The 23,974-nt window shown below is 43.7% G+C and overlaps 2 protein-coding genes across 4 annotated transcripts in view; one reads left to right on the forward strand and one right to left on the reverse strand.

Annotated features, from left to right (window-relative positions):
* Positions 1-50: 50 nt before the first annotated feature.
* Positions 51-7,603, reverse strand: TMEM69 (transmembrane protein 69). 2 transcript variants are annotated; one of them, XM_066626013.1, is made up of 3 exons: positions 7,481-7,603; positions 3,255-3,310; positions 51-1,555 (listed from the first exon to the last, which is right to left on the reverse strand). In XM_066626013.1, exons 1-3 carry the CDS (start codon positions 7,563-7,565, stop codon positions 851-853), a joined length of 846 nt encoding a protein of 281 aa, XP_066482110.1. In that variant the 5' UTR covers positions 7,566-7,603; the 3' UTR covers positions 51-850. The 2 variants fall into 2 exon arrangements, with proteins under 2 accessions (XP_066482110.1, XP_066482111.1); XM_066626014.1 differs by having other exon boundaries at positions 7,470-7,547.
* A 2,329-nt stretch (positions 7,604-9,932) lies between these two features.
* GPBP1L1 (GC-rich promoter binding protein 1 like 1) overlaps positions 9,933-23,974 on the forward strand; it is a 52,939-nt gene continuing 38,897 nt past the window's right edge. Inside the window, exons 1-2 of one of the 2 annotated variants that reach the window (XM_066624083.1) lie at positions 9,933-10,070; positions 13,194-13,267. The gene's annotated coding sequence lies outside the window, so the exon portion shown is untranslated. The remainder of the gene's footprint in view (positions 10,071-13,193; positions 13,268-23,974) is intronic. The other variant, XM_066624081.1, reaches the window with a different exon arrangement.

Here is a 23,974-nt window from a genome sequence, read left to right on the forward strand (position 1 = left end):
TTTGGGACTTATTTTTGAGTATATATGTAAAGAAGCAGATGCCAACACACTGGTCTTGGTTCTCTTTAATTGGAAGTATCTCAGTGGCGTGAATAGGTCTTACTTCCTACGACGTAAGGGTAGGATTCCCCCTGTGTAGAATAAGTACTACAGAAATGAGCAAGACTTACTGCATAGTTAAAAAACTTAGGACTGTAGTACTAATGAACAATATACTCCAGCAAGCTAATTGTTGTCACTGTTAGTAACACTAGTTTTTAAACAATCTTTACAGAAAGGGAAAGAAATATCTTAGATGCCACTAATTAGTCAATACCAAAAAAAAAGGATGTCACTTATAACTGAAAAAGTGATTAACTGGAAACAATCATCACTTACATGGTAATACAAGTACAGAGTAGTAAATCACAAAGAGTTTAATTGAGCAAGTGCAGTATTTCACACTTGACCTTTTCTGGAGCTCTTTCAATATTCATTGTGTATCAGAGCAGTCTTGCACATTATGAACATGTAAGGGAAAGTGACAGGAAGTAATTTCTGGCATAAGTGGCAGTGATTTTTCCAAATAGCAAGAGTTCTTGATACAGCTGGAGCTCATTTATCTCTTCACCGGGAAAGATGTATCCATTCTTCTTCATGTACGACAATGAACCATGGGTGTGCTATGCTTCTCCTGTAATATGCCCAATGGGCTTTCAGCGCCTACCCTCCCAAAGTAGCTTGTTCTTTTTCAGTCTTGGATTACAGCTACTATTTTCTAATTTCACAACTTTATTTCTTGCCAGATAGTATTTTAAATATTGTCAAAGAAATTCATGGTGTATCACAGGCCAATGCATTTTCTGCTAGTTTATTTGGATAATTCCACTTCACTCGCTTTATAGGTTAAACGCCTTTCTGGAAAAGTGTTAATAATAAGTAATGATGCAACCAAAGAAGATGCAGCCACGATAGTTAAGATTGCCCTCAAAGCTTTAAACCAACTGGGATAGGTGGGGAGGAGAGCCAGGTCATAATGCAGGGCTATCCCTAAGCCCATTACAACCATGATTCCAGCTTGAGTGAGGTCATCATGGAAAAGCAAGGCAATCCAGGCTATTAACGAAGGAACAACACTGTTAGCCAAATTAATCCAATCTGGTTTGGCAGGACTGCCTTCTGGAAGAGCAAATCCCCACCTAATCCCTCCCAGGAAAGATACTACAGAAGCACCATATGCAATTTGAGCAAATACCAACTCTGGGTAGAAGACTTCCTGGATGGCCATTAACAATGGTACTGAAACAAATGGAATTAGTGCTGCAAAGCTTAAGTAAAGGGCTGGCTTTGGAGAGTCCTTTAGAAATTTCATGTCATATCGCAACAAGTCCAGTTCTCGGGGTGCAGGTTCTGGTGGCTTCTTTTTCTTCCAACTACAGCAGGAAGAATGGAATCCCTTTGCCTTGGTTATGCTGGCAGGAACCTGTCTAAACAGCTGCGAATTTGGTAGGATAGCCAGCACACGTGTAAAAGGAACTGCTTTACTCTTCCCAGAATGAGTTTGAAGATAAACCATCTGCAATTATAAGTGTAAGGGCATATTAGTATGTGATATCAGTCAAGCTTTCGGTAGCTAAAAGGATGAGCTACTTCACACTTGGTCTTAAGTTGAATCACTCAGATCTAAATTTGAAAAGATAATTTGAGGAATTACAATGTGGAGGTGTGTGTGCATGATGAGGATAGTATGTCTTGTTCAATACAGTATATTTATATATCCTGGAGTTTTCAGTTCTCACCTGTACTAAAGACTGTTTTATTGCTGGCCCTGCTATTGGCTCTACACACACTGTCTCAGAGTGACCTCATCATGGCCTATGGATTGATTTAAGACATTTATACCCCACCTTTTTGAAAGCTCAAGGTGGCTTTCTGGAATTCAGTATTAGCTATATGCCGACACCACTCCGCTCTACCTCTCTACCCTGAAACTTTCTCCTTCCCTCCTATCCTGCATCTCCCCCTGATACTTAAATTTAGCTGCTTCATTGTCATCTTGAAATCAGTATGTTCAAGATCAGACTTATCTTCTCTCCTAAACTCACCTCTGTTCATAAACTATCTACTGATATCAACATGCATGACCAAACACATGAACTAACAACTATTTATACAGTATTTCCATTTTCTATCAAATTTGTCAATTGTAGAGACTTTCATGACTAAGCAAAAAACTTCTACAATACTTAGTCTCTGCAATACTGACAATTAAAGAAAAGAGGCCCCAGAAAATAACTACAAGTCCAGCCTATTTATACACTACATGGATTTTTTATACAAGGATTTGACTCAACAGGAATGGCTACTGCAAATGAGAATGAATGTGCTGATCCCTGGAGAAGGGGAAAAAATGCATCCCTTTAAAATCAGTTTAAAAAACTGAACAATCCTTTAACAATAGCCTCCTTAATGAGAAAGAGAGGGCAGCTGGCTGACAATCCATCAATTCTTCTCTCTCCAGCTGACCCCTTCCTTCCCCCCCTGAGCACGTGAAAGAAAGGTGATCATTTTGCATTGGTGAAGGGAGGGGCTGAGTGAAGCAGAGGACTGACTGATGGATTGTCTTCTTAATGACTCTTATCTTACATCACAAAGGTCAGCAAGGCTGTTTTTAAATCACAGGAGCAAAGAAACTTTGTTTTTTAAATTGATTTGCTATAGTGCATTTTTTGCAATAATAAGGCTCAACCTGTACTGGATACTGTTCCATTCCAACTTCCTTCAGTATTTGTTACTCAACGAGAATAAAAATTGTTATTCTTGAAAGCAAAGGAAGCTTCTGTGTGCAAGGTAAAATCCAATTTTGTTGTTTGAATAGATTCAATTTCAAAAACCTTTATTACGCATTAACAAAAAAACAAAAAAGACAAACATGCAAGCATACAAGGAAAAGGCAATATAAGACTATCTAAAAGGTGGGATCGTTAAGGTAGATGGCAGAATTAATTCTGCATCTTGTTAAAATATCAAGCAAAAAATTTGCCATTTGGCTTATAACTAACAGATCAGTAGAGGCAAGAAGTGAACATAAGATGTTTGAATAGATCTTCTCTAGCACATGAGACATTATGTGCAGGGTTTTATACTTATATATCCACTTAGATGCCCATTTTGAAAGACGGAGGAGCATTAAGTCTGCAAGAAATGTGGGGTTGTTTATAGATTTCAAGACTATCAATCCCCCTTCTTCATTAAACTCTTTGGAAGAGGTTTACCTTGGAAGGAACTTGAAAACAAGATCGTTGTAGAAGGCGGATCATTTTCAGCAAATCTGAGAAAAGGAATACAGTATGCACTTGTGAAAAATGTCACCAAACATATTATGCATAGGAGTACAATCCACCCCCTGCTGTGTTATGCCCATGTGATCTTCCTCTAGCACTACTTGAGGCAGATGAGATCTAGCCTATCCCAGGCTGCACATAACCCAGCAGCTAATTCTCCTTCAAGGCACCTAAGCATTTGAAATGCACACTGTCCTCAACAATGGGAGCTACATTGCACTGTGAATTTGTGGCCTCAGTAACTGCTCAGACTAGTCACAGCAGTGTTGTTCCATGGTCTGGGTTCATATTCTGGCTCCAGGGTAGGTTGGGTTTTGTCACAACTAGGCTGATGGTGGTGGAAAGTGGTCAATGTCATTTGTGCTGAGGAGATACGGACTGTGTCCTAGACCTAGTCTGAGCAGCCTGACTTCAAATAAGTTTTAAAGGTCTTTCTTCCCTCAAGAAAAGATGTTCAAAAACAGACTACGTAGTTGGCAACCTTCAGTCTCGAAAGACTATGGTATCGCGCTCTGAATGGTGGTTCTGGAACAGCGTCTAGTGTGGCTGAAAAGGCTGATTCGGGAGTGACGATCCCTTCCACACTGGAAGCAAGTGCAGTCTGTCCCTGGTCTGTCTCCCTGGCTATGGGCCTTCCTTCTTGGCCTCAGTCTGTTGGCCAAGTGTCTCTTCAAAATGGGAAAGGCCATGCTGCACAGTCTGCCTCCGAGCAGGCCGCTCCGAGGCCAGGGTTTCCCACCTGTTGAGGTCCACTCCTAAGGCCTTCAGATCCCTCTTGCAGATGTATCACAGCTGTGGTCTACCTGTAGGGTGCTTTCCTTGCACGAGTTCTCCATAGAGGAGATCCTTTGGGATCCGGCCATCATCCATTCTCACGACATGACCGAGCCAACACAGGCGTCTCTGTTTCAGCAGTGCATACATGCTAGGGATTCCAGCTCATTCCAGGACTGTGTTGTTTGGAACTTTGTCCTGCCAGGATGTGTCGGAGGCAGCGCATGTGGAAAGCGTTCAGTTTCCTCTCCTGTTGTGAGCGAAGAGTCCATGACTCGCTGCAGTACAGAAGTGTACTCAGGACGCAAGCTCTGTAGACCTGGATCTTGGTATGTTCCGTCAGCTTCTTGTTGGACAAGACTTTCTTCATAAGATTGGAAAACATGGTAGCTGCTTTACCGATGTGTTTGTTTAGCTCAGTATCGAGAGAGAGAGAGTGTTGGGGATCGTTGAGCCAAGGTACACAAAGTCATGGACAACCTCCAGTTCAAGCACAGAGATTGTAATGCAGGGAGGTGAGTCCACATCCTGAACCAGGACCTGTGTTTTCTTCAGGCTGATTGTCAGTCCAAAATCTTGGCAGGCCTTGCTAAAACGATCCATGAGCTGCTGGAGATCTTTGGCAGAGCGAGTAGTGACAGCTGCATCGTTGGCAAAGAGGAAGTCGCGCAGACATTTCAGCTGGACTTTGGACTTTGCTCACAGTCTGGAGAGGTTGAAGAGCTTTCCATCTGATCTGGTCCGGAGATAGATGCCTTCTGTTGCAGTTCCAAAGGCCTGCTTCAGCAGGACAGCGAAGAAAATCCCAAACAAGGTTGGTGCAAGAACACAGCCCTGCTTCACTCCGCTTCGGATGTCAAAGGGGTCTGATGTGGAGCCATCGAAAACAGTGCCCTTCATGTCCTTGTGGAAGGATCTGATGATCCCTCAAGAAAAGATGTTGAAAAATAGACTGTGTACGTCATAGCTATATACCCATGTGCAGTCTTTATGTCAAATCTGCTCCAGAATAGAATAAATGTTTCATGGAGAAAGAAAACATGAAACAAATGTTTCATCAGGTAATGCAATCCAGCCAGAAGGTTCAGCATTCAAATTCTGAACCAGTGCCAATTTTGCATTTCTAAAAACAATCACAGGTCATGCCTCATTATCCACTGGGGTTCCATTCTGGAAACCCTAGTACAGTGTTTCTCAAACTTTGGATCGGGACCCACCAGGTGGGTCACGAGCCAATTTCAGGTGGGTCGCCATTCTTTTCAAAATTTTATGTTTAATATATTTGACTTGATGCTACCATGGTATGTGTCTGCATTTGGGGAAATGTTACAGACATGTACTTTTAACAGGCTACTATGTATATACTTTTAACAATGATAGTAAATGGAACTTACTCCTGGGTAAGTGTGGGTAGGATTGCAGCCTAGGATTGTTAAAAAATTTTCTTGCTTGATGTCAGTTCCAGTCATGACATCACTACCGGTGGGTCCTGACAGATTCTCATTCTAAAAAGTGGGTCCCAGTGCTAAATGTGTGAGAATCACTGCCCTAGTGGATTAAAAAAAATCAGTGGATATCAAATCAGTGGAAAAATAGCTTTAACAAACCACTTTCAGGTTTCTTGCTCCTCAATTGTCGCCTCAGAATGCATTGGTATAGACAAGTGGTTCTCAAACTAGAGGGTCGTGACCCACCAGCTTGTGTAACAATGCCTCATTCCCTTTAAGGGGCAGGAGCAGGGAGAAAGCTGCAAATTGATCCCCAGGCTCACACTCCTGGGGGGGGAGGGGGGCTATTGTTTTTAACAAACCATACATGCTGCCAGGGTCCAGGGGGTGTGGGGAGGCCTGCAGAGCTCGCCGTGGCTTCTAAACAGTGAAATTTCCAAGCGCGATTAAACCGGAAGAGGAATTTCTGGTTTAGTCATGCTTGGAACTTTAACTGTTCAGAAGCCGTGGGGAGCCCTGCAAGCGCTCCACAGGGCTCCCCACACCCCCTGGACCCTGGGAGCATGTATGCTTTGTTAAAAAATATCCCCCCTCCCCCCACAGGGGCGCGAACCTGGGGATCGCTTTGCTGCCCCCGCCCAGACTTACCCCAGGAGTAAATCTCCTGGGAAGTTTGAGAACCACTGGTATAGACATTATACAGCACAGGCAGCCCAATTCTGTGCTGCCCATTGGGCCGGGAATGCCATGGCATCCTGTGCACAACAGGGCAGCCTCCACCAGCTCCTCAGGGGAAGGGGATTTTTGTCAAGCCAAGAAGCCCTGAAATGGGGCTACTCAATTCTGTGGCAATCTGTGGGCTACCATAGAATCAAAAGCCTCCATGTTGGGCCCATGGCCCGACACGGAGGCTCTGGATGCAGAGGAGTGGAGTTCAGGCAGTCCTGTCTCCCTCCCACCCCTGGCATGTTTCCTCTCCACCCTCTCCCCACCCCAGAATGCCTCCTCCCATGCCCCCACCTACCTCTCCACCACTCAGGTGGTGTGGGCAACCACAGAGTAGTGGAGCTGAGGCAGTCCACTGGTGCTAGCCCAGCACTGTACTGGCACAGAGGGATGCAAATGTGCCTTACAGCACATTTATGATGGTGCATGCTGGCAGTAAGCCAGTGTGCACTGTTTAGGATTGGGCCATCAGCCACTAGATGGGGTGAATAATGGAATTTAATTGAATGAAATTGTAATTATTTAACAGCAGGAAGGTAGGAAATGGGATTTGGGTCCAATTTCCTTGTTACAAGGCATTTAAAGGTGGACGTCAGTATCAGTGATAAGTCTAATCAGTGGATACCACATCAGTGGATGCCAAGGTCCCACCTGAAAGGTGTATTTCAGACCTATAAACAAATGCACTCCAGCAGTTTACCAACAGCAGCAGCCCTAGTCTCACCCTTGGGAGTCTCACCCTGTTTCCTCCATGTATTCTCAGCCTGTTGTAAAGGCAGACATCTACTCCCTCTTTAGCAGCACGACTGAATTGAGGAACTTGCAACAAGAGGCACAACTACACAGGGAGCTCCTAGTTCACTCCTTAACTAAGCATTCTAAGAGCCCAAGCCCAGGTGTGTCTACTCAGAAGTAAGTTCCATTATAATGAATGGATTTACTCCCAAGAAAGTGTGGACAGGACTGCAGCCTCAGACCCCAATCTTATGCAGGTCTATCCTGCATAGCAATCCTCAGCAGCAAGTCCCACTATAGTCAATGGGGCTTACTCCGAAAATGAGGATAGGGTTGCAGCCTGAGAGCCCAAGCATGTCTACTCAGAAGTAAGCCCCATTATAGCCAATGGGGCTTACTCCCAGGAAAGCGTGGACAGGACTGCAGCCTGAGCGCGCCACTGGGTGGCTTTACGAATACTCACAAAGAAGCTACCTTGGTGCAGAACAAGAGGCGCACGTGCTTCTGAGCGGGGGGGGGAAGCACCTTCTCCTCCCAGGATTCCAAACGCCTCCGGCATCAGCTCCCTCAGCAGCCTCCGCACAGCTCCAGCAGGCAAGCGCTGCTTCCGGTCCTCTGCTTTAAATCCGCCGCTAGTGGGTCCCCTTCCTTAAAGCTGTCCGGCCCGGAACTGAAGCTCTACGTGGCAGTTCCATCGGACTGTTCCGAACGTGATGCGCTGCCAGTCCACGCTGCTGGGTATAACGCGCAGAGTGCGTAGAACAGGAAGGATCAACGACATTGGAGCCCAACCCTATGCACGTCTACTCAGAAGTCCATTGGGGCTTACGCCCAGGAAAGTGTGGCTAGGACAGCAGCCTCAGACCCCAATCCTATGCTGTCTACTCAGAAGTAAGTTCCATTAAAGCCAATGGGGCTTACTCCCAGGAAAGTGTGGATAGGATTGCAGCCAGAGAACCCAAGCCCATGCATGTCTACTAAGAAGTAAGTCTCATTACAGTCAATGGGGCTTACTCCAAGGAATATGAGGATAGGATTGCAGCCTGGGAGCCCAATCCTATGCATGCCTTTTCAGCCACACTAGACGCTGTTCCAGAACCACTTTTCAGAGCGCGATACCATAGTCTTTGAGACTGAAGGTTGCCAACAACTATTCAGAAGTAAGCCCCATTATAGTCAATGAGGCTTACTCCCAGGAAAGTGTGGCTAGGACTGCAGCCTCAGACCCCAATCCTATGCTGTCTACTTAGAAGTAAGCCCCATTATAGTCAATGGGGCTTACTCTCTGGTAAGTGTGGATAGGATTGTAGCCTTAGGTCCCAATCCTATCCAACTTCCCAGCACCCATGCAGCCTGAAGGTAAGGGAAGAGATGTGCCCTTACCTTGAGGAGGTTTCTGTGGCTGCCTCCCCATCAAAGGATGCAGTGCACTCTCCACTGGTACAGTTGTCCCAGCCCTGGAAAACTGACTAGGATTGGGCCCTTAGTTACTTGACTCTGGCTGCAATCCTTACCACACTTTCCTGAGAGTAAGCCCCATTGAACAAAATAGAACTTACTGAGTAGACCTGGGTAGGATAGTGCCCTTTGCCTATAAACAGCTTTGTGAACTTTTAGTTGAAAAGTGGTATATAAATATTGTTAATAATAATTATTCACAAGCAGTGCTGTACTCATGCTAAATAAATAAAAAAAATCACAATTTTTTTAAATTGAAATTTTAATGGGACTTCCCAAGGTAAATTAATTCACTAATTATTTCTGAGTATTGGCCTGCAGGGGTGGTGGTGGTGGTGGTGAACTATTGGCTTTCCTCTGGGGTTGTCCTCAAGGCAAACTTTACACTGAAAATATGGTTGTGGCTGCTGTCCCACCTGCACTAAAGAAGTGGAGAGGACGCCAACAAATGAAGGACATTGTACACTACAGCTGTTTCTGTTCAGGAAGATAAAAGTAGATACTGTACTCAAGAACCCTATATAGCAGTGGTTCTCATTTGTTTAGCACTGGGGACCTACCTTTTTAGAATGAGAATCTGTCAGGACCCACTGGAAGTGATGTCATGACCAGAAGTGACATCATCAAGCAGGAAAATTTTTAACAATCCTGGGCTGCAGTCCTACTCACGCTTACCCAGGAGTAACATTACCCACTTATTAACATTGTTAAAAGAATATACATAGTAGTTTGTTAAAAGAACTGTAGGCTGCAATCCTATCACACTTACCTGGGAGTAAGCCACAGTGACTATAATGGGACTTACCTCTGAGTAGACATGCATATAATTGGGCTCTTAATCCTTAAAGTGCCACAACTTTTTTTGCTTTTATTGCAGCAGCGTAACAAGTGTCCCTCTGAATGTTGTGCATGTAGCAATTCCTGGAAATGAATGAATGCACATTTCACAGCATATCTTTCTAAATAAAAAAAACTGAGATCATCCGTTTAATTTTTCTTTCCATCATTTTATTACAGTAGCTGCTAGGCAATCATAAATTAGTAGCTTTCACCTTTTCCTTTTCCTTTGCTAACCAGCGTTTATCTTATATCTGACTATCAGCCTCAGACTATCTGCTCAGACGAAGTCCTACTCAGTGCTGTGGCTGTGCTGGCAGGGGGGAACGAGTGCGGGCCCTTTAAGAGGGAGGAGCATTGACAGCCTGCCTGGGGGAGAGGAAAGAAAACAAGCCAAGCCCGACCCGCAGGGCTTCGGGTGGGCGGGAGCAGAGGGTGAAGGGCGTCGCATTCCGGAAGTGGCGGGTGCAGGTCGACTTGGCCGCAGTCTCAGGTAACACAAACGGGGGGGGCGGCTCCTGTGGCGCATGCGCAGAGTCCGGCGGCGCGCGAGCAAGGGAGGAACGGCCGCCAGAGAGTGCGCGTGCGCCCCTCCTTGGCACCGGCTGGGTCAGGTGGGTGTGTTCCCCCCGCCGCGTGGGTAGCCCCGCCCCCTCCGGCCCCCGGCCGGGCAGGGCCGGGCAGCCATTTTGGGCAGAGCTTTGTTATGATTCGGTCTGGGGAACTGAAGCGACGCGGAGCGTGAGGGGGTGAGCCGCGGCCTGGCGCGGTGAGTGCGGCCCGGAGGGGAAGGGGGCGAGGCGGCGCTGGGAGAGGGACGGCAGCCGCCGTCTGTGGGGGGGCGCGCGGAGAGAGCCGCCGGACGGGCGCCCACCGAGCGCCTGGGGTCGGGACGTAGGACGGGGCGCTCGACGGAGAGGCGGCGGCTGGAAGAGTTGGGGCTGCGCCTGAGGTGTGCGAGAGCAGACGGGGTTGGAGGAGGGGTGAGGGAGGCTCGGCTGGCCCGGCCCGGCCCGGGGGGCGGCTGCGGTAGGCCTCGGAGCGCAGGCTGGACGAGGCGGTGTTGGGGGCGCAGACTGTGGCGCCTGTTCTGGAGGGGAAGTGCTGGTGCGGGACGGCGGAAGGAAACGGGCTCTCGGGCGAAGTGCGGCTGTGGTCAGGACCGAACAGTTGCAACTTCGGCGTAGTGACAGGCGGTTGGGGGAGTGGGGCGAATTAGAGCCCAATCCTAGGTCTGCCTACTCAGAAGTAAGTCCCGTTGAGTTCCGTGCAACTTAATCCCTGGCAAGCATAGATAGGATGCAGCCTGAGAGCGATGCCTGTCTACTCAGAAGTAAGTCCCATTGAGTTCAGTGTGACTTACTCCGGGGTAAACGTGGATAGGATGCAGCCTGAGAGCTGAATTCGATGCCTGTCTGCTCAGAAGCAATTCCCATTGAGTTCAATGTCACTTACTCCCAGATAAGTATGAGTAGGATGCAATCCTGTCTATTCAGAAGGAAGTGCTGTTATAGTCAGTGTGTATAAGTGTATAGCTTATTCCCAGGTAAATGTTGATAGGATTGCAACCTGATTCTGGGTAGGCTAGATCTGTAAGTAAACAATGCTGGCTAGGTGAGAGGGTCCTCTCTTGTGCTCATTCCAGTGCAGGTTGTTCTCTCATGTGAAGAGCTGCTTTGGGGTTGCATGGGGAAGACTTGTTTGTTATGCAGAGAAGTGGAACAAGGAGTCTTTTCCTTTGGCGATGTCTCAACTTTCAGGCTCTAAAACCGACTTTCAGGCTCTAAAACCGTGCATTCAGGAGCAAATTGAATATCATAGTCAGTCTTTCATCTTTGCCTTTCATGGAGACATGAAACTGATGTAGACAGGCTTGTAAAATAATCCAGCGTAGTTCTAGCTGAGCAGGCTGAGACAGAGAGGGTTGGTTTGTGGGCCTGTTGGAAGCAAACAAGGAGCAGAGTGAATATTTAGGAAGCACGAAGGTTTATACTGTTGTGTAATACTAAAGGCTTTGGTCACAGAGACTTCTTATCTATGCCATTTGTTTTCTCGCTTTGAGGATGGGAAATAGAGTTGTGTAGTAATCCTAGTTTCTGGCTCACTGAAAGTAATTTTGTACTTGGATAAAGTATGCATTTCACATTAGCCTCCCTATTGCCTATGTTGATACAGCCTGAAATGTCTTGGTAGGGGTGCTGCTTCTTTTCAGTATGGGTGAAATATGAATCAAAATGTGTTAAATGGAGCTTTAGAAGCCTTCAGGTTGGATGCAGGAACAACTTTACTGCTTGTTTGGTCTCCAGTGAACTAGTGATAGGGAGTAGCCATATGGTGGTTTATGTACTATGTATGTGTGGTGAGAAGTCTGAAGGAAATCGAACAGTTAAATGAATTCTGTATGACATCTAGTGATTAGCATCATTGTAATAGGGAAGAATTGGTGTTTCTTCTGCTTGTTTACTAATCTGAAGGGTGAGCTGCAAAATATAATGTACAGGTGCAGCCTATTTATCCATGGATTTTTTTAACTGCGGATTTGTCTCAATGAGAATGGGGTGGGGGAACCAAAAGTCACACACACCTTTGCCTCCTTTGCCCTGTGCTGGTATCTTGCTCCATTTCCAAGCAGCCCAGAACACTGCAAAAAGGCTCTGCCTCACCCAGGCAGGGAAATAGCCCTGGAAGAGGTTCCCCTTGCAAAGGAACAGTAACACTCCTGGAGCCCCTGAGCCAGCAAAGAGGCTGAAGAGGGGAGGGGGGGAGGCTGAAAATCTCTGTAGCCAGAACATGTGCAGCAAGGTGGAGCTCTCTCTCTCTCACATAGGGGCAGGTGTGGTAGCAACAGAGGGGATTGCTTTAAAAAAACCCAGGGAGTGTTTACCAAATTCCCCACCCATTGAGATGGTGCAGGCAATCACTGACACAAGCAAGCCATCCCACCAAGGAAAGCATGAGATTTTGCCTACAATCCTCTCCACACTTTCCTGGGAGTAAGCCCCATTGACTGGAATGGGGCTTACTTCTGAGTAGAAATGTCCCTTTTCAGGAAAGAATTTGTCCCTGTCCTCAGCGGGTTGTAGAAATGTTAGACCACCTTCTTCATTGTCTGCTTCACAATGAGGCCAGAAGGAAATGTCTGGCCCTCCAATTTCACCTTAACTCCCTCGCTGAGGATTTTGCTATACTGCAATTTTTATTAACCTCCTCTGATTTTGACATTGTTTCTCAGATAGCTAAATTTAATTTACAAATTGTGACGACTAATCTGAAGCGTGCCCCTACTCGTTGAAGTGCTTGGTTTATAGGTGTCATTTGTAGTCTGCCACGTTATACTTGTGCACATCTGTATGTTCTTTATTTGTATTTTCAGTAATGCCTAATAAAGGTGTCTGAATCTGAGTAGAAATGCATAGGGCTGGACTCTTAAAAGATCAGCATCCCAACTGTGAAAGAAGCAGGACAGCTGGCAATGGGGAGGGCTGAGTATGGAGGGGAGGGAATTGATAACAGCTGCCTTAGTTTCCTTCCATCCGGAAGTGTCAGGCTGTGGCATATTTGCGTAACTCTATGGAATTTAGCACAATGCATTTTTTGCTAATTGCGCCAAGTCACGGAACAGAACTAACGCGGATAAATAGGCTCCACCTGTACTGCGTTCTGTAATATGAATGTAAATATAATTTAAATGCAGTAGAAAAGAATCTAATTGACTGGTGTTAGGTGATCTTTAACAAGGTAAGGAGGCAAAGAGCCAAGTGTATTTTGGAAGAGTAATAGTTTAAGTATTTTTATAGTTTTAGTTAGAAGTGTGTTCAAATTTTATATAAAATTGTATGCACTCTTGTATGGAATATATAAGGACCCAATCCTATCCAACTTTCCAACACAGATGCAGCCATGTCAACAAAGCATACACAGCTTCCTGCAAGGGGAGGGGGAGGCAGTCCCAGAGTTCTCTTTAAGGTAAGGGAATAAATGTTCCTTTACGTTGTGGCTACACTGCAGCTACATTGGCACTAGAAAGTTGGATAGGATTGGACCCTTAGCATGTGTTTCCCAATGTAACTCTGTGAAGATGCATATTCCTATCAATACACTTTTGTAAGAGTGAAAAGGAGCTGGTGGTTGATTCGTGTCCTAGGATTTTAGCTGCTATACTTTTAATGTGTCAGCCCAACGCAGAATCTTTGATCATTGTAGTAAATATTTGTTATGGAGTAGAGATTCAGAAACACCTTGTCTTGGAAAATGAAACAAAACTTAACTATAACTCTAAGAATGGCTAGTTCTGATGAAGTTTCTAGAAGGTTTGAGAACATTGTGACTACAGTTGTGTTGGAAAGAGAAACTCATATTGCCTCATGAGTGAACATGACTGGTATTCCTGTCAGTGCCTTCTTACTATTGATCGAAACGCATATTTCATAATCTTTACTAATGGGTGGAAGTTTGAAGAAGATAAAAATACTAATGTGAAAGAAAAACACCAAATGGGGTTTCCCCCTTTATCTGTACTATTTAGGTTTAAAGAGAAAACTTGGTTCTCTGAACAGTGTATAGATTTTGATATAAATTATAAAAATAATATAAGATGGAACTGGATTTCAGTGTCAGTCAAGTGTATATTCTTCCATAAATGCCAATTTGACGTCTCATGTTGTCTCTTCCAGTTTCCAGGTTTTTGTTTTATAATAGGCTACAGCAGTGGTTCCAAACTTGGACTTTGGAACTGCAGGGGAGAATTTGTGAGGGCAAAGTCTGTGGTGGAGGGGTGTCCTGATGTTGCTGCAGTGATCGTTGTGAGCAGTAACCCAGGGGCTTTCCCTCTTACCTGGGGAGCCCTGTTGGCCTTGGAGAGAGTCCAAGAGACCTGCAGCTCCCTTCAGTTTTCAGCATCGGGAGGCCTGCACTGGGGTCTGTGGGCCTCCTGCACCCTCTCCAAGCCAGAAGGACCCCCCAGGTGAGGGGGAAAGCCCCTGGGTCTCTGCAGCTCTGCAATCACTGTGGCGCCATCGGTACACCCATTATTGGGCTATTCCCCTTAAGGGGGAATGGCCCAGTTTTGGTTTCAAATGGTGGGTTGTGACCCACCACTTTGGACATCACTGGGCTACAGCATTTTAGTAGCAAGTCATTGATACAATATTGAACTTGCATGCTATATATAGCTGTACAGTATTATTGAACACCGCTGTTGTTGTGGTTGTGGAAATAATGCTATGCACATGGTAACTAGAATTGAGTCAGAGGAGTAAAAGCATCCCCAGAGAACTGTCATTCGTTTTGGCTATGGTGGATATACATTTCTGTGTTAACAGAATACCAAGAGGAAAGTTTGCTTGTAAACTTGCGTGTTTTTGTGCAGGAGACATACACCAAAATGTGTAGTTGTGTATTGGCTGCAGATAGAAGTCTATTCCAAATGTATTCTGCCCATGAAGAAACTGCATATAGGACCTATCAGTTTTGTTCTGTAAAATGATAAATGTGTTAATGCTTTATAACTAGAGGCACTCTAAAATGGTTTTATTTTTTCATGGATAGCGGTGTTATCCTAAAAAAAGGGCTGAAAGTGGTGTTATGTGTTTTTATTCCAAATTAACATTTTAATTAATTTTAAAGCATTTTTATCAAGTGTAATTGCTGTTATATATGTATCTTATGTCTGTGACTGGCAGCAGACATAGCCACAGGAATAAAAAAGGCATAAAACACATCACACATGCATACCCCCCAAAGAAGTAGTCATCTGCTTGAATTAGACTTACAGGAGCCAATTAAGATTTGCATGCTAGTAGTATGACCAACTACAATGAACTGAATGCTGTGAAACACAAGCAAATTAAAGTATTGCCAAATTCACACATTGAGAAGATAGCAACTTGAACCAGTGGAATTGAACTTGACATTGAATTGGTAGATAAACTGGTTATAAAGTGCAGCTAAAAACACCAATGTAGCAAGGAATCATTAAACATTTGTGAACTCATGAGTAAATGTGATAAATGTAGCTCAGTTTTGCTTTCTATAGCAGGGGCGTCAAACTTGTTTCATACTGAGGGCCGAATAGCTTTCATGATGCCTGCTGAGGGCCAAAAGTGATGCCATGAGGCAGGAAGTGATGTCATTAAACAAGTCATAACCAAAAATAGGCACTTTTTCACTTAGGAACTCATTAACTGCAAATAACAGAAGATAAAACACACAAATCTTGATCATATTTCAAGACATGGGAGAGCCTAATATTCATGTGGGCTGCCCTTTCAGCAGTACCACCTTAGCACTACTAAGCAACTGAGAGCCCAAGGGCCTGATAAAAAGCTTCTGCAAGCCGCATCCGGCCTCCAGGCCTTATGTTTGACACCCCTGTTCTATAGGGTTCAATACATTTATCAGTTTGGAGGGAGGGACTTCTTCAAGTGTTTTGGGGGCTTGCTTTTATTGGAACAGGATGGAGCTGGTGGTGTGTATTCGTCCCAGCCTGCCCTTTCCAGTGAACCAAGGCATGGCTGCCTACTCACATGTAAACACACTCTGTGGCTGTTTCACTTTTCATAGGGCCCCATGCATTTTCCTTAGCAGCTTCTGAGCATGCTCAGAAAACTCTACAGCCAGTCAAAGCAGCAGAGCTCAGAGGAAATTAGGGGCTTAGTAACACAGTTGGAAGCACTCAGGATGATCCACAGACACTCTGCAGCTACAGTAGGTACATGTCAGTGTTGATAATTGAGCAGGTTATAGCGTTTCATAAGCCCAATTTTGTGTTACAGCAGTGTTCTTGTTTTATACTATTTTAGACTGCCCCTACTTGTAACATAGTTTTAAGTAGTAGTTCAAAGCATGCAATGGTTAGAAAGCAAGACTGCAGTATGCTTGGATAGGTTGTGTCTGTCATAAAGGGCATGAAAGTTGGAGGAAAGAACCCCAGGCTTGTATTGTACAAGCATTGGTATTTTGAAGATTTCTGTTCATGCTGCCTGTAAAGAGACTTCAGCAGTGGCTTGGAATTTTAGTAGTTGTTGAAGGCACACCTTCATGAGTACCATTAGTAATTCTGTCATGCAACTGGCCTTTTCTTTTTTGCTAAAACTGGTACAATGTTGTGCCCTTTGCTCTTTGGGGGCCAACATGAATACATTTTTACAGCCTCTTTACAGATCTTAAGAAGTAGTTGTACTTGTGATAAGGGTTTTCTTTTGTGTAGCAGTGCTAGTATGATAGCACTCCCTCCTGGTCAAATTGAGAAGTATATGCTCTCTGGGTGAACTTCCAGTAGGGGCTTAAAACGGTTCTTTTTTTGCTTGGCCTTCCCAACTTTGTTTTAGTTCCTGTTTTGGTTTGGATACTGCTTGATTTTCTGTTGTTGGTTGCTTAATATATTTAGGATGGTTATGGGATGCTGTTGTTGCTTTTATTATTGCTTTATATGCAAAAAGCACTTTATATGCTTCTCTCTGTATTTTTATGATATTGTACTATTGCTGGCTTCTGCTTTCACTTTTGTTGTATTTTAAAGAATATTGTAAACTGCCCTGGGTATCCTGTGTTCAGGGAGGAAGGACGAGATATAAATCTTACAGATTAACTCTGGGATGTTTCAACACAGCTTCTGGAAAAATAGTATGCTCCTGACTTGAAATCAATGACAGATGCCTTCTGAATAAACCGTCCACTGTTCTGGCTCCTTATGTTAGTAAGAGTGTGTAATCCATCTCCTTGATGCCAAAAAGATATGGCTCAGTTTGTTAATAACAAATATTGACCAAAATAATCAATATATTGTCAAATATCAATATTGCCACAACGAGGACAGGCATGTATAACTTATGAAATGTGTTTAATTGAATAAAGGTTTTTACACACAGGTCTTGTAATTGTAAAACTCTAAATAAAAATGTTACTGGCAATTAATACAGTTCTTTCATTGTGTTAGTTTCTGAGGTGTACATAATAGTATGTTCAGCTGTGTATGTAGAAATCAGGCAAGTTATAATTCAGGTTGAGGTATAACTGGAAAAATGCTTAGCTGTGCAAAAAGGCCTGCTCACTTCGTGCAGCATGACCCTTGAAAAAAGAAATGTGGGCAGACTATATCTGCTTGAAGTTGAATGATCTAGTTTTTGTATCTAAAAAAAGATGGGACGCTCAAAGGCTCTTTGGGCATTATTTTTGATTTTTAAGAAGAATGTGTTTTTCGCACACGGAGTGATCTAATCAAAATGGAGTATATTGATCCAGGTGTTTAAACTTAGCCTATAGGAACTGGAATTCAGTACCAACCAACTGGATTCTATGTGAATCATGGTAACTTAAACAGTTTAGCGGCAAAATGGGTCACTGTCTAATTTGTTTATTGATAACATTGTAATGGTAAGCACCATATGCTGTTCATAGACATAATGTAAATTGGTCAATGTGGGCTTAGGACCAGTATGCCAGATTTGAGTTACACAACCGAAAACTCAAATCTCAGCTAAGCTAGGGTGATTTTTTTCTCCAGAACAAAAAAGTAATGGCCTACTAAATACTGATATTGAGAGTGATTCTTATTTTGTTTTGGTTTAAAAAAATACAAAATATCTGAAGGTCTGATGGGGGGGGGCTTCTGACAAAGTAGTTCTGCTTACTTCATAGAGACTACTTTGACAGAGCATGGAATTATAAACCTAGTGTGAAGCTTGTCAGTGTGACTGGTGTTTTTTTCTGTATGTATAAGGATGACCTGAGTATTGTAGGAACTCCTGGATATGGTATCCTTTGCACTCTGCATTGAAACACATTGCATCATTGTCACTGCCACCTTTACCCATATCGTTCTTACCACTATATGGTTCTTCACCCATATGGGTGAAGGTTGAACCACCCACTGTCCCAGGTAGTGGGTGGGTTTTGCTCTTACTACTGTATTGCCCCAATTGCAGCACAGGTGTGCGCCACTTAACATTCTCCTATCTCTGTTATACGATTAGATAATTAAGTGAACATTCAGTCCAATCTATTGCCTTTGTTGTGTAAACAGACATGGCCTCCCAAACACTAGTTGGCTGCACAGGCTGCTGGAGATAGAGTACCTCTTCTCTGCATTAAGAACCTCTCTGTTGTGTAAACAGACACTCTGCTGCAAGCTATGGGAGATGTGAGTGCCTCATTAAGAGCATCTTTATTGAGCTTTGACAACCATCATATATACGGTCTGTTAAGTGAATGGTTGTTAAGCAGTGCATGATTGTATTTGTGTTCTCTGTGGCAATCTTTTTGCTTTTGGAAAATTAAAGAGTTGCACTTAATATGATTGTGCTTGGGCAAAATCTTTCCCCTGTGTCCTATGAGTCAAGTTTTGCAGGTGGTGGTGGTAGTGGTTAATATTTCATTCTGGATTACTATCTGTTTACACTACTCCTATAGAAATCACTGTAAGCAGTTAAGAGCTACCTCAGTTGTTGTCTCAACAGCTCTGCTTCTGTTTGGAATTATGTTGCTATCCTGGGAAGTCTAAATAATAGGGTTGGTGGTAGCACGGAGGGTCATTTAATCTAACCAGTTGTAATAAGGCCAGATCTGCCACACCCAGACTGTCAACAACAGATAATCATCTTGCCACCCTTTAAGGAACACCTACCACTTGTAATTAAGCTACAACACAAAAATTATAACCTGCTGAGTATATCTGTAGTATATCTCTTAAGGGTGTAGGTAAGGTTCAGTGATGTGGGTACTGAGGAAAAGTTTGAGAAAATTTTGGAAAACTCTCTAGTGTTCTGAAGTGATTGAAATCTGATTTACTATGGATGACTTGTATTAAATTTCTTAAACGAAGACAGTAGCCATGAATTGCTGGATAAATATTTATGCTAGATAAATGTTTCAGTAGTCAAAAGCAATTGAATTAAAATATTTGATTAACAAAACATTCAGTGAAATACATTTACAAAACCTAATGCTATATCAGATGATGCTTGTGGTGTTGATAATATGGCAGGTGATACTTGGCCTGACCAGTGGAATGACTGCATGGCACTTCTGTGCCTCACCCAATGCCACTGAATGCGAAAGTGGTTGGGGCAGTAATGCATGGTCATCAAGAGGTGGCTGTGTAGCAGCCTAACATTTCAGAGGTACATATTACACAAGGAGAGTGCAGAGTGAATGAGCAACTATAGCAGTAGCTGAAGAGGCTTATCCCTAGCTGTAGGAACAGCTGGTGGCGGGGGGTGCAAGTCAGCCATTCCTGTACATAGCTACCATATCTGATGGCAGTACCTGCAAAGAATAAAAAAACAACTAAATTTTATAAACTTATTGATTTATTTTGTTTGCTAATTGTTTGCTGCCATGGGCACCTGTTGGGAAAGACAGGGTAATCGTTCCTTAAATAGACAATAACAGACTTGTTCTGTGCCACCACTGCATAAGTACACTGCATGTGGAGGTGGTCTTGGGGCTTGACAGAGGGCCCTTAGTAGTCTCCCAGCAATGCCAACTCCTGGTGGTAGAATAGATCACCAGGCTCATGACTGTCATTAGCAGATGATCTTTAAGGTTTCAGTAGAAGGAAATAATGAAAGAGCCATCTCCAGAACTTGGTTTGAAACTTCAGAAGTAACATGACTTGTATTTATTTTGAAGTTTCCCCAAACAGTGCTGTATAATATACTTATCAAGAATTCCCTGTGCTTCTAATTCTTAGGAGAAATAAGTGCTTTTTGCTTTAGTACCTTTAGTTCATGATGGGTGTCAGTTCTGTTTCTATAATGAAGAATGAGTTAATATTTAAAGAAATGTAAGCAATAAACAAGAAGGCTCAGTTTTGAAAGAAAAGTTTTGGACTGGGTTTTAGGTAGAAGTGGTAGGTGCATATTAAGCTGCATTTAGATTTATTGAGAGAAAGGTAGCTTGCTTAATATAAACATGTTTTCTGTGAGATGTAGAAATGCGATTCCTCAACCAGTGATTCAGAGGCAGTATGTTGCATGGTTGCAAAGCAATGGTGTTTGGCTGCTCAGCACTTGATTGAGCTGCTGTGGCTGTGCATACTAATGCCCTTTGCTGCAGAATTTCATAGCTCAGCATACAGTGGTGGAGTAGTGAGAAGTGAGGAAAGTGCGTTCCTATTGATGGGAGAAGTGGAAAGAGGAGAGTATTCTAGTGATAATAGCTGAACATAGTTCGATAGAATTAATGGCATCTTAAGTTTGGGTATCTAAGTGGCTCTTGATTCAGCGTGGGTTTCTGAGTTGGAGAAAAGGTCCTTGTGGATTGCCCACTGACACAGTTATGCCTAGACATTTATTTATTTTCCACCTTTCTCCCACACCAAAGGGGACTCAAGCTGGCTAACAATGTAAAAACAATACAATATACAGGGTGAACCAAAAGTAGGTGGACAGTACATGATAGCATTTATTTTGAGATTACATATACAGTTATATTTACTAATACAATTAAATATAATTTAATATAGCATAACACAAACACCATAGTTATAATGAACACCATCGTTATAGTATAAACCTAACACAAACCCTATTCCACCTACTCTTGGCTCACCCTGTATATTTAAAACAAACACCCAGGATCATGGTGATTAAAATATAAATCATTTAAAAAGTGCCAGCCCCCAGTATTGGTTAAAAGCTTTCATGAATAAGAAGGTCTTTAGGCCCTGCTGAGAAGGCCTCCAGAGAGGGAAACAGTCTTAATTCCAGGCAAAGGGAGTTCCATATATAAGGCACCATCACTGAGAAGGTCCTATTCCTAGCCGCTGCCACCCTTACCTCTACTGGTGGCGGCACAGTCAGATGGGTACCCTCAGATGACCTGAGAGGATGGGTAGGATTATATGGATGAAGGTTGTCCCTCAAAATACCCTGGTCCCAAACCGTATAGGGCTTTAAAACTCAAAACTAGGACTTTGAATTTAGCCCAGAAACAAAGTGGCAGCCAGTGCATCTGCCAAAGCAGTGGCCTGATAGTCAGACAGACAAGCCCCAGCAACCACACTGGTGGCTGTGTTCTGCACAAGTTGCAGTTCCCGAACCGTATTCAGAGGCAGCCCCACATAGAACACATTACATTAATCTAGATGTCACTAGGGCATGGTTCACTGTGGCCAGGTCTGAGCAACCCAGGTATGGTCACAGCTCGTGAATCAGCTGAACCTGAGCAAAGGCTCTCCTAGCCACAGCTGCCACCTGGGAATCAGGAACAACTGTGGATCCAGGATTCCCAGGTGTGGATCCAGGTCCCAAACTGCAGACCTACTCTTCCAGAGGGAGTGCAACCCTGTTCAGAGGAGGATGATAGTCCAGTACCTGAGTCATCAACTTCCAGACCAGAAGAATCTCTGTTTTATCAGGATTTAATTTCAGCTTGTTTGCCCACATCCAGCTCCCAGCTGCCTCCAGACAACAATCCAGGACCTCAACTGCCCCCTCAGACTCCAGAGGAAAGGAGAGAGAAAGAGCTGGGTGTCATCAGTGTGCTGACTGATAGAATGGAACCTTGTGGCACCCCACACCAAAGAGGCCAGGATGTTGAACAAGTGTCCCTCAGCACCACCTTCTGGGATCTGTCAGCCAGGAATGAGTGGAACTACCACAAAATGGTGCCTCCAAGCCCCAGCTTAGCTAGTCAACCCAGAAGGACACCATGGTTGTTGGTGTTGAAGACTGCTGAGAGGTCCAGCAGGACTAACAGGGACACCCCCCTCCTGTGCATTCCCCAACGCAGGCCATCCACCAAGGCAATCTCCATCCCAAACCCCGACCTGAAGCCAGACTGAAATGAATCCAGAAAATCGACTTCTTCCAGGACCTTCCATACTTTGCCATATTTGTGTGTGTTGGTGATTAGGAAACTGTCAACTAGAGATCTTTTTTTCACAAAGACTAGGTTATACTATGCATTTAGCAAATTCACTTGATTTGGACAGAACTGCATGTTTTGGATTCTCACGTGGGTTTGATAACATGAACATGAAATATTACAAGTGTAATATTGTAATATTGAGTTTTATGAAGGGAAGGTGTGCTTCAAACCAGGGGTGTGAAGTAGAGCATACTCATTATCTCATTTGCTTTATGTGTCACCTGTCTGCAGACTGTGTACTAATTGTTGCTGAATGAGCACCCAAATAGCAAACTGTGTTTGCCCTGGGTACAGCATTTGTCCATCAGCTATGGAGAACTGGTTCTGGGGGGTCCATAGTACCACAGTGTTAATAGCCACTGTTATCAAAAATTTTGTGCAATCCAAATGACAAAATTAAACATGGGCCAAACCAATCCCCCAATACACACACAGAGAAGCAAGAGCCTCTACAACCATAATATCTAAGGCAACTATACGTAACTTGTGGACAAAATTTACATTTCCTCCTTGCTTTGTCTTCCCTGATGGGATCATTGCATCTGGGGGAAAAAAGTAGATTTGAAACCAGAATACCTCCGCTTTCAAGTAATCTATACTAACATTTATGGGGTGGAGAGGTTGAGTATGGGAAGGAACATGCCAGGTACTAAGATGTGCATTCATTAGGGAGGGATATGTTATCAAAATAATGTAGAAGCGGGTTTATATTTAAATAATTACTTCAGATATTTATACTCATCCTTCCTCACAATGGAATGCCCAAGAAGACTAACACTAAAATAATAAATAAAATCTACATTAAAACAGCATTAAAAAGCCTATATATACAAGCAGCATCAGTAACATCACATAATAGGCAGCAGAATACAGTTACATACAACAGCATAAAATCAGCAATAAACAAGATCCCCCAAATAAAAATATCCCACTCACAGTGAAAATACTCCCTGAAGTGTGTTTTGAGGCCCTTTTGAAAGACATCCTGGGAGGATACAGGTCAAACTTCCATCTAGCCTCCAGATTTTGGACTCACAGTTTTAACTAACAAGGGGCTCTGAACCCGCCCTGGAGGCTGGACCTGAGTTCCTGGATGCAATGGAAGATTTTCTCTGTTCTCTAATGTTCTCCGTGATATCTCCGATCATGGCCTGGAGATCCTATGGACTGGACTCGTGGATTTGTTTATCCATAGCAAATCTGGGGAATGAATCCTCTTCCAGTACCTGACTATACTAAGGAAGAAATTCCAGTTCAAATGCTGCCACAGAGAAGGCCCTACACCTAGTAGCTGTCCATTTGGCCTTCCTCAAGGGCCAGGCCTGAGGAAGGGGGTGTAGATGGCAAGGTCCCTGGGGCCCTGGTAATGAAAAACAAACTATATAGTACATAACATCTAAATTTTGTAAAACAAAAAAAAAAAGCATGTCAACCTCAGCCCATCCAGGTTTTAAGTTGAAGAATCTGATAACTGTTCAGGGTAGCTCTAACATACTACAGTCTCCGGAATGCACTGGGATTACAAAAGTGCATTGGAAGTAGATTAAAGCTGTAGTGGAAACCCAGTCCTGGATAGGTTGAGGTATCCAGATTTTGTTAAAAAAAATGTACTATATAGTTTGCTTTGTCATGGCCTGGGCCCTCTGGAAGTGGAAATGCAGCCAGGTCCTCTTCTCCATACACACCAATGTGTATTAGAACAATTCAAACATGGGAAAGTGAAACTTGCTCTTTCAGAGCAGAACTGCTAGGCCCCCTGTTCAGTTCACAGAATCCTCAGGCCCCAATAGTAATCTTCACCCC

The sequence above is a fragment of the Tiliqua scincoides genome, chromosome 4 (genome assembly GCF_035046505.1).
Source record: "Tiliqua scincoides isolate rTilSci1 chromosome 4, rTilSci1.hap2, whole genome shotgun sequence".
In the NCBI taxonomy this organism is placed as follows: Eukaryota; Metazoa; Chordata; class Lepidosauria; order Squamata; family Scincidae; genus Tiliqua; species Tiliqua scincoides.

What these genes read in the sequence shown, in the direction of transcription:
- TMEM69 (XM_066626013.1), bottom strand. Translation starts at nt 7,565, where the DNA reads ATGCCGGAGGCGTTTGGAATCCTGGGAGGAGAAGGTGCTTCCCCCCCC. An exon ending in GCCTCTTGTTCTGCACCAAG is followed by an intron (nt 3,311 to 7,480) that starts GTAGCTTCTTTG and finishes TCCTTTTCTCAG; the next exon opens with ATTTGCTGAAAATGATCCGC. An exon ending in GTTTTCAAGTTCCTTCCAAG is followed by an intron (nt 1,556 to 3,254) that starts GTAAACCTCTTC and finishes TTATAATTGCAG; the next exon opens with ATGGTTTATCTTCAAACTCA.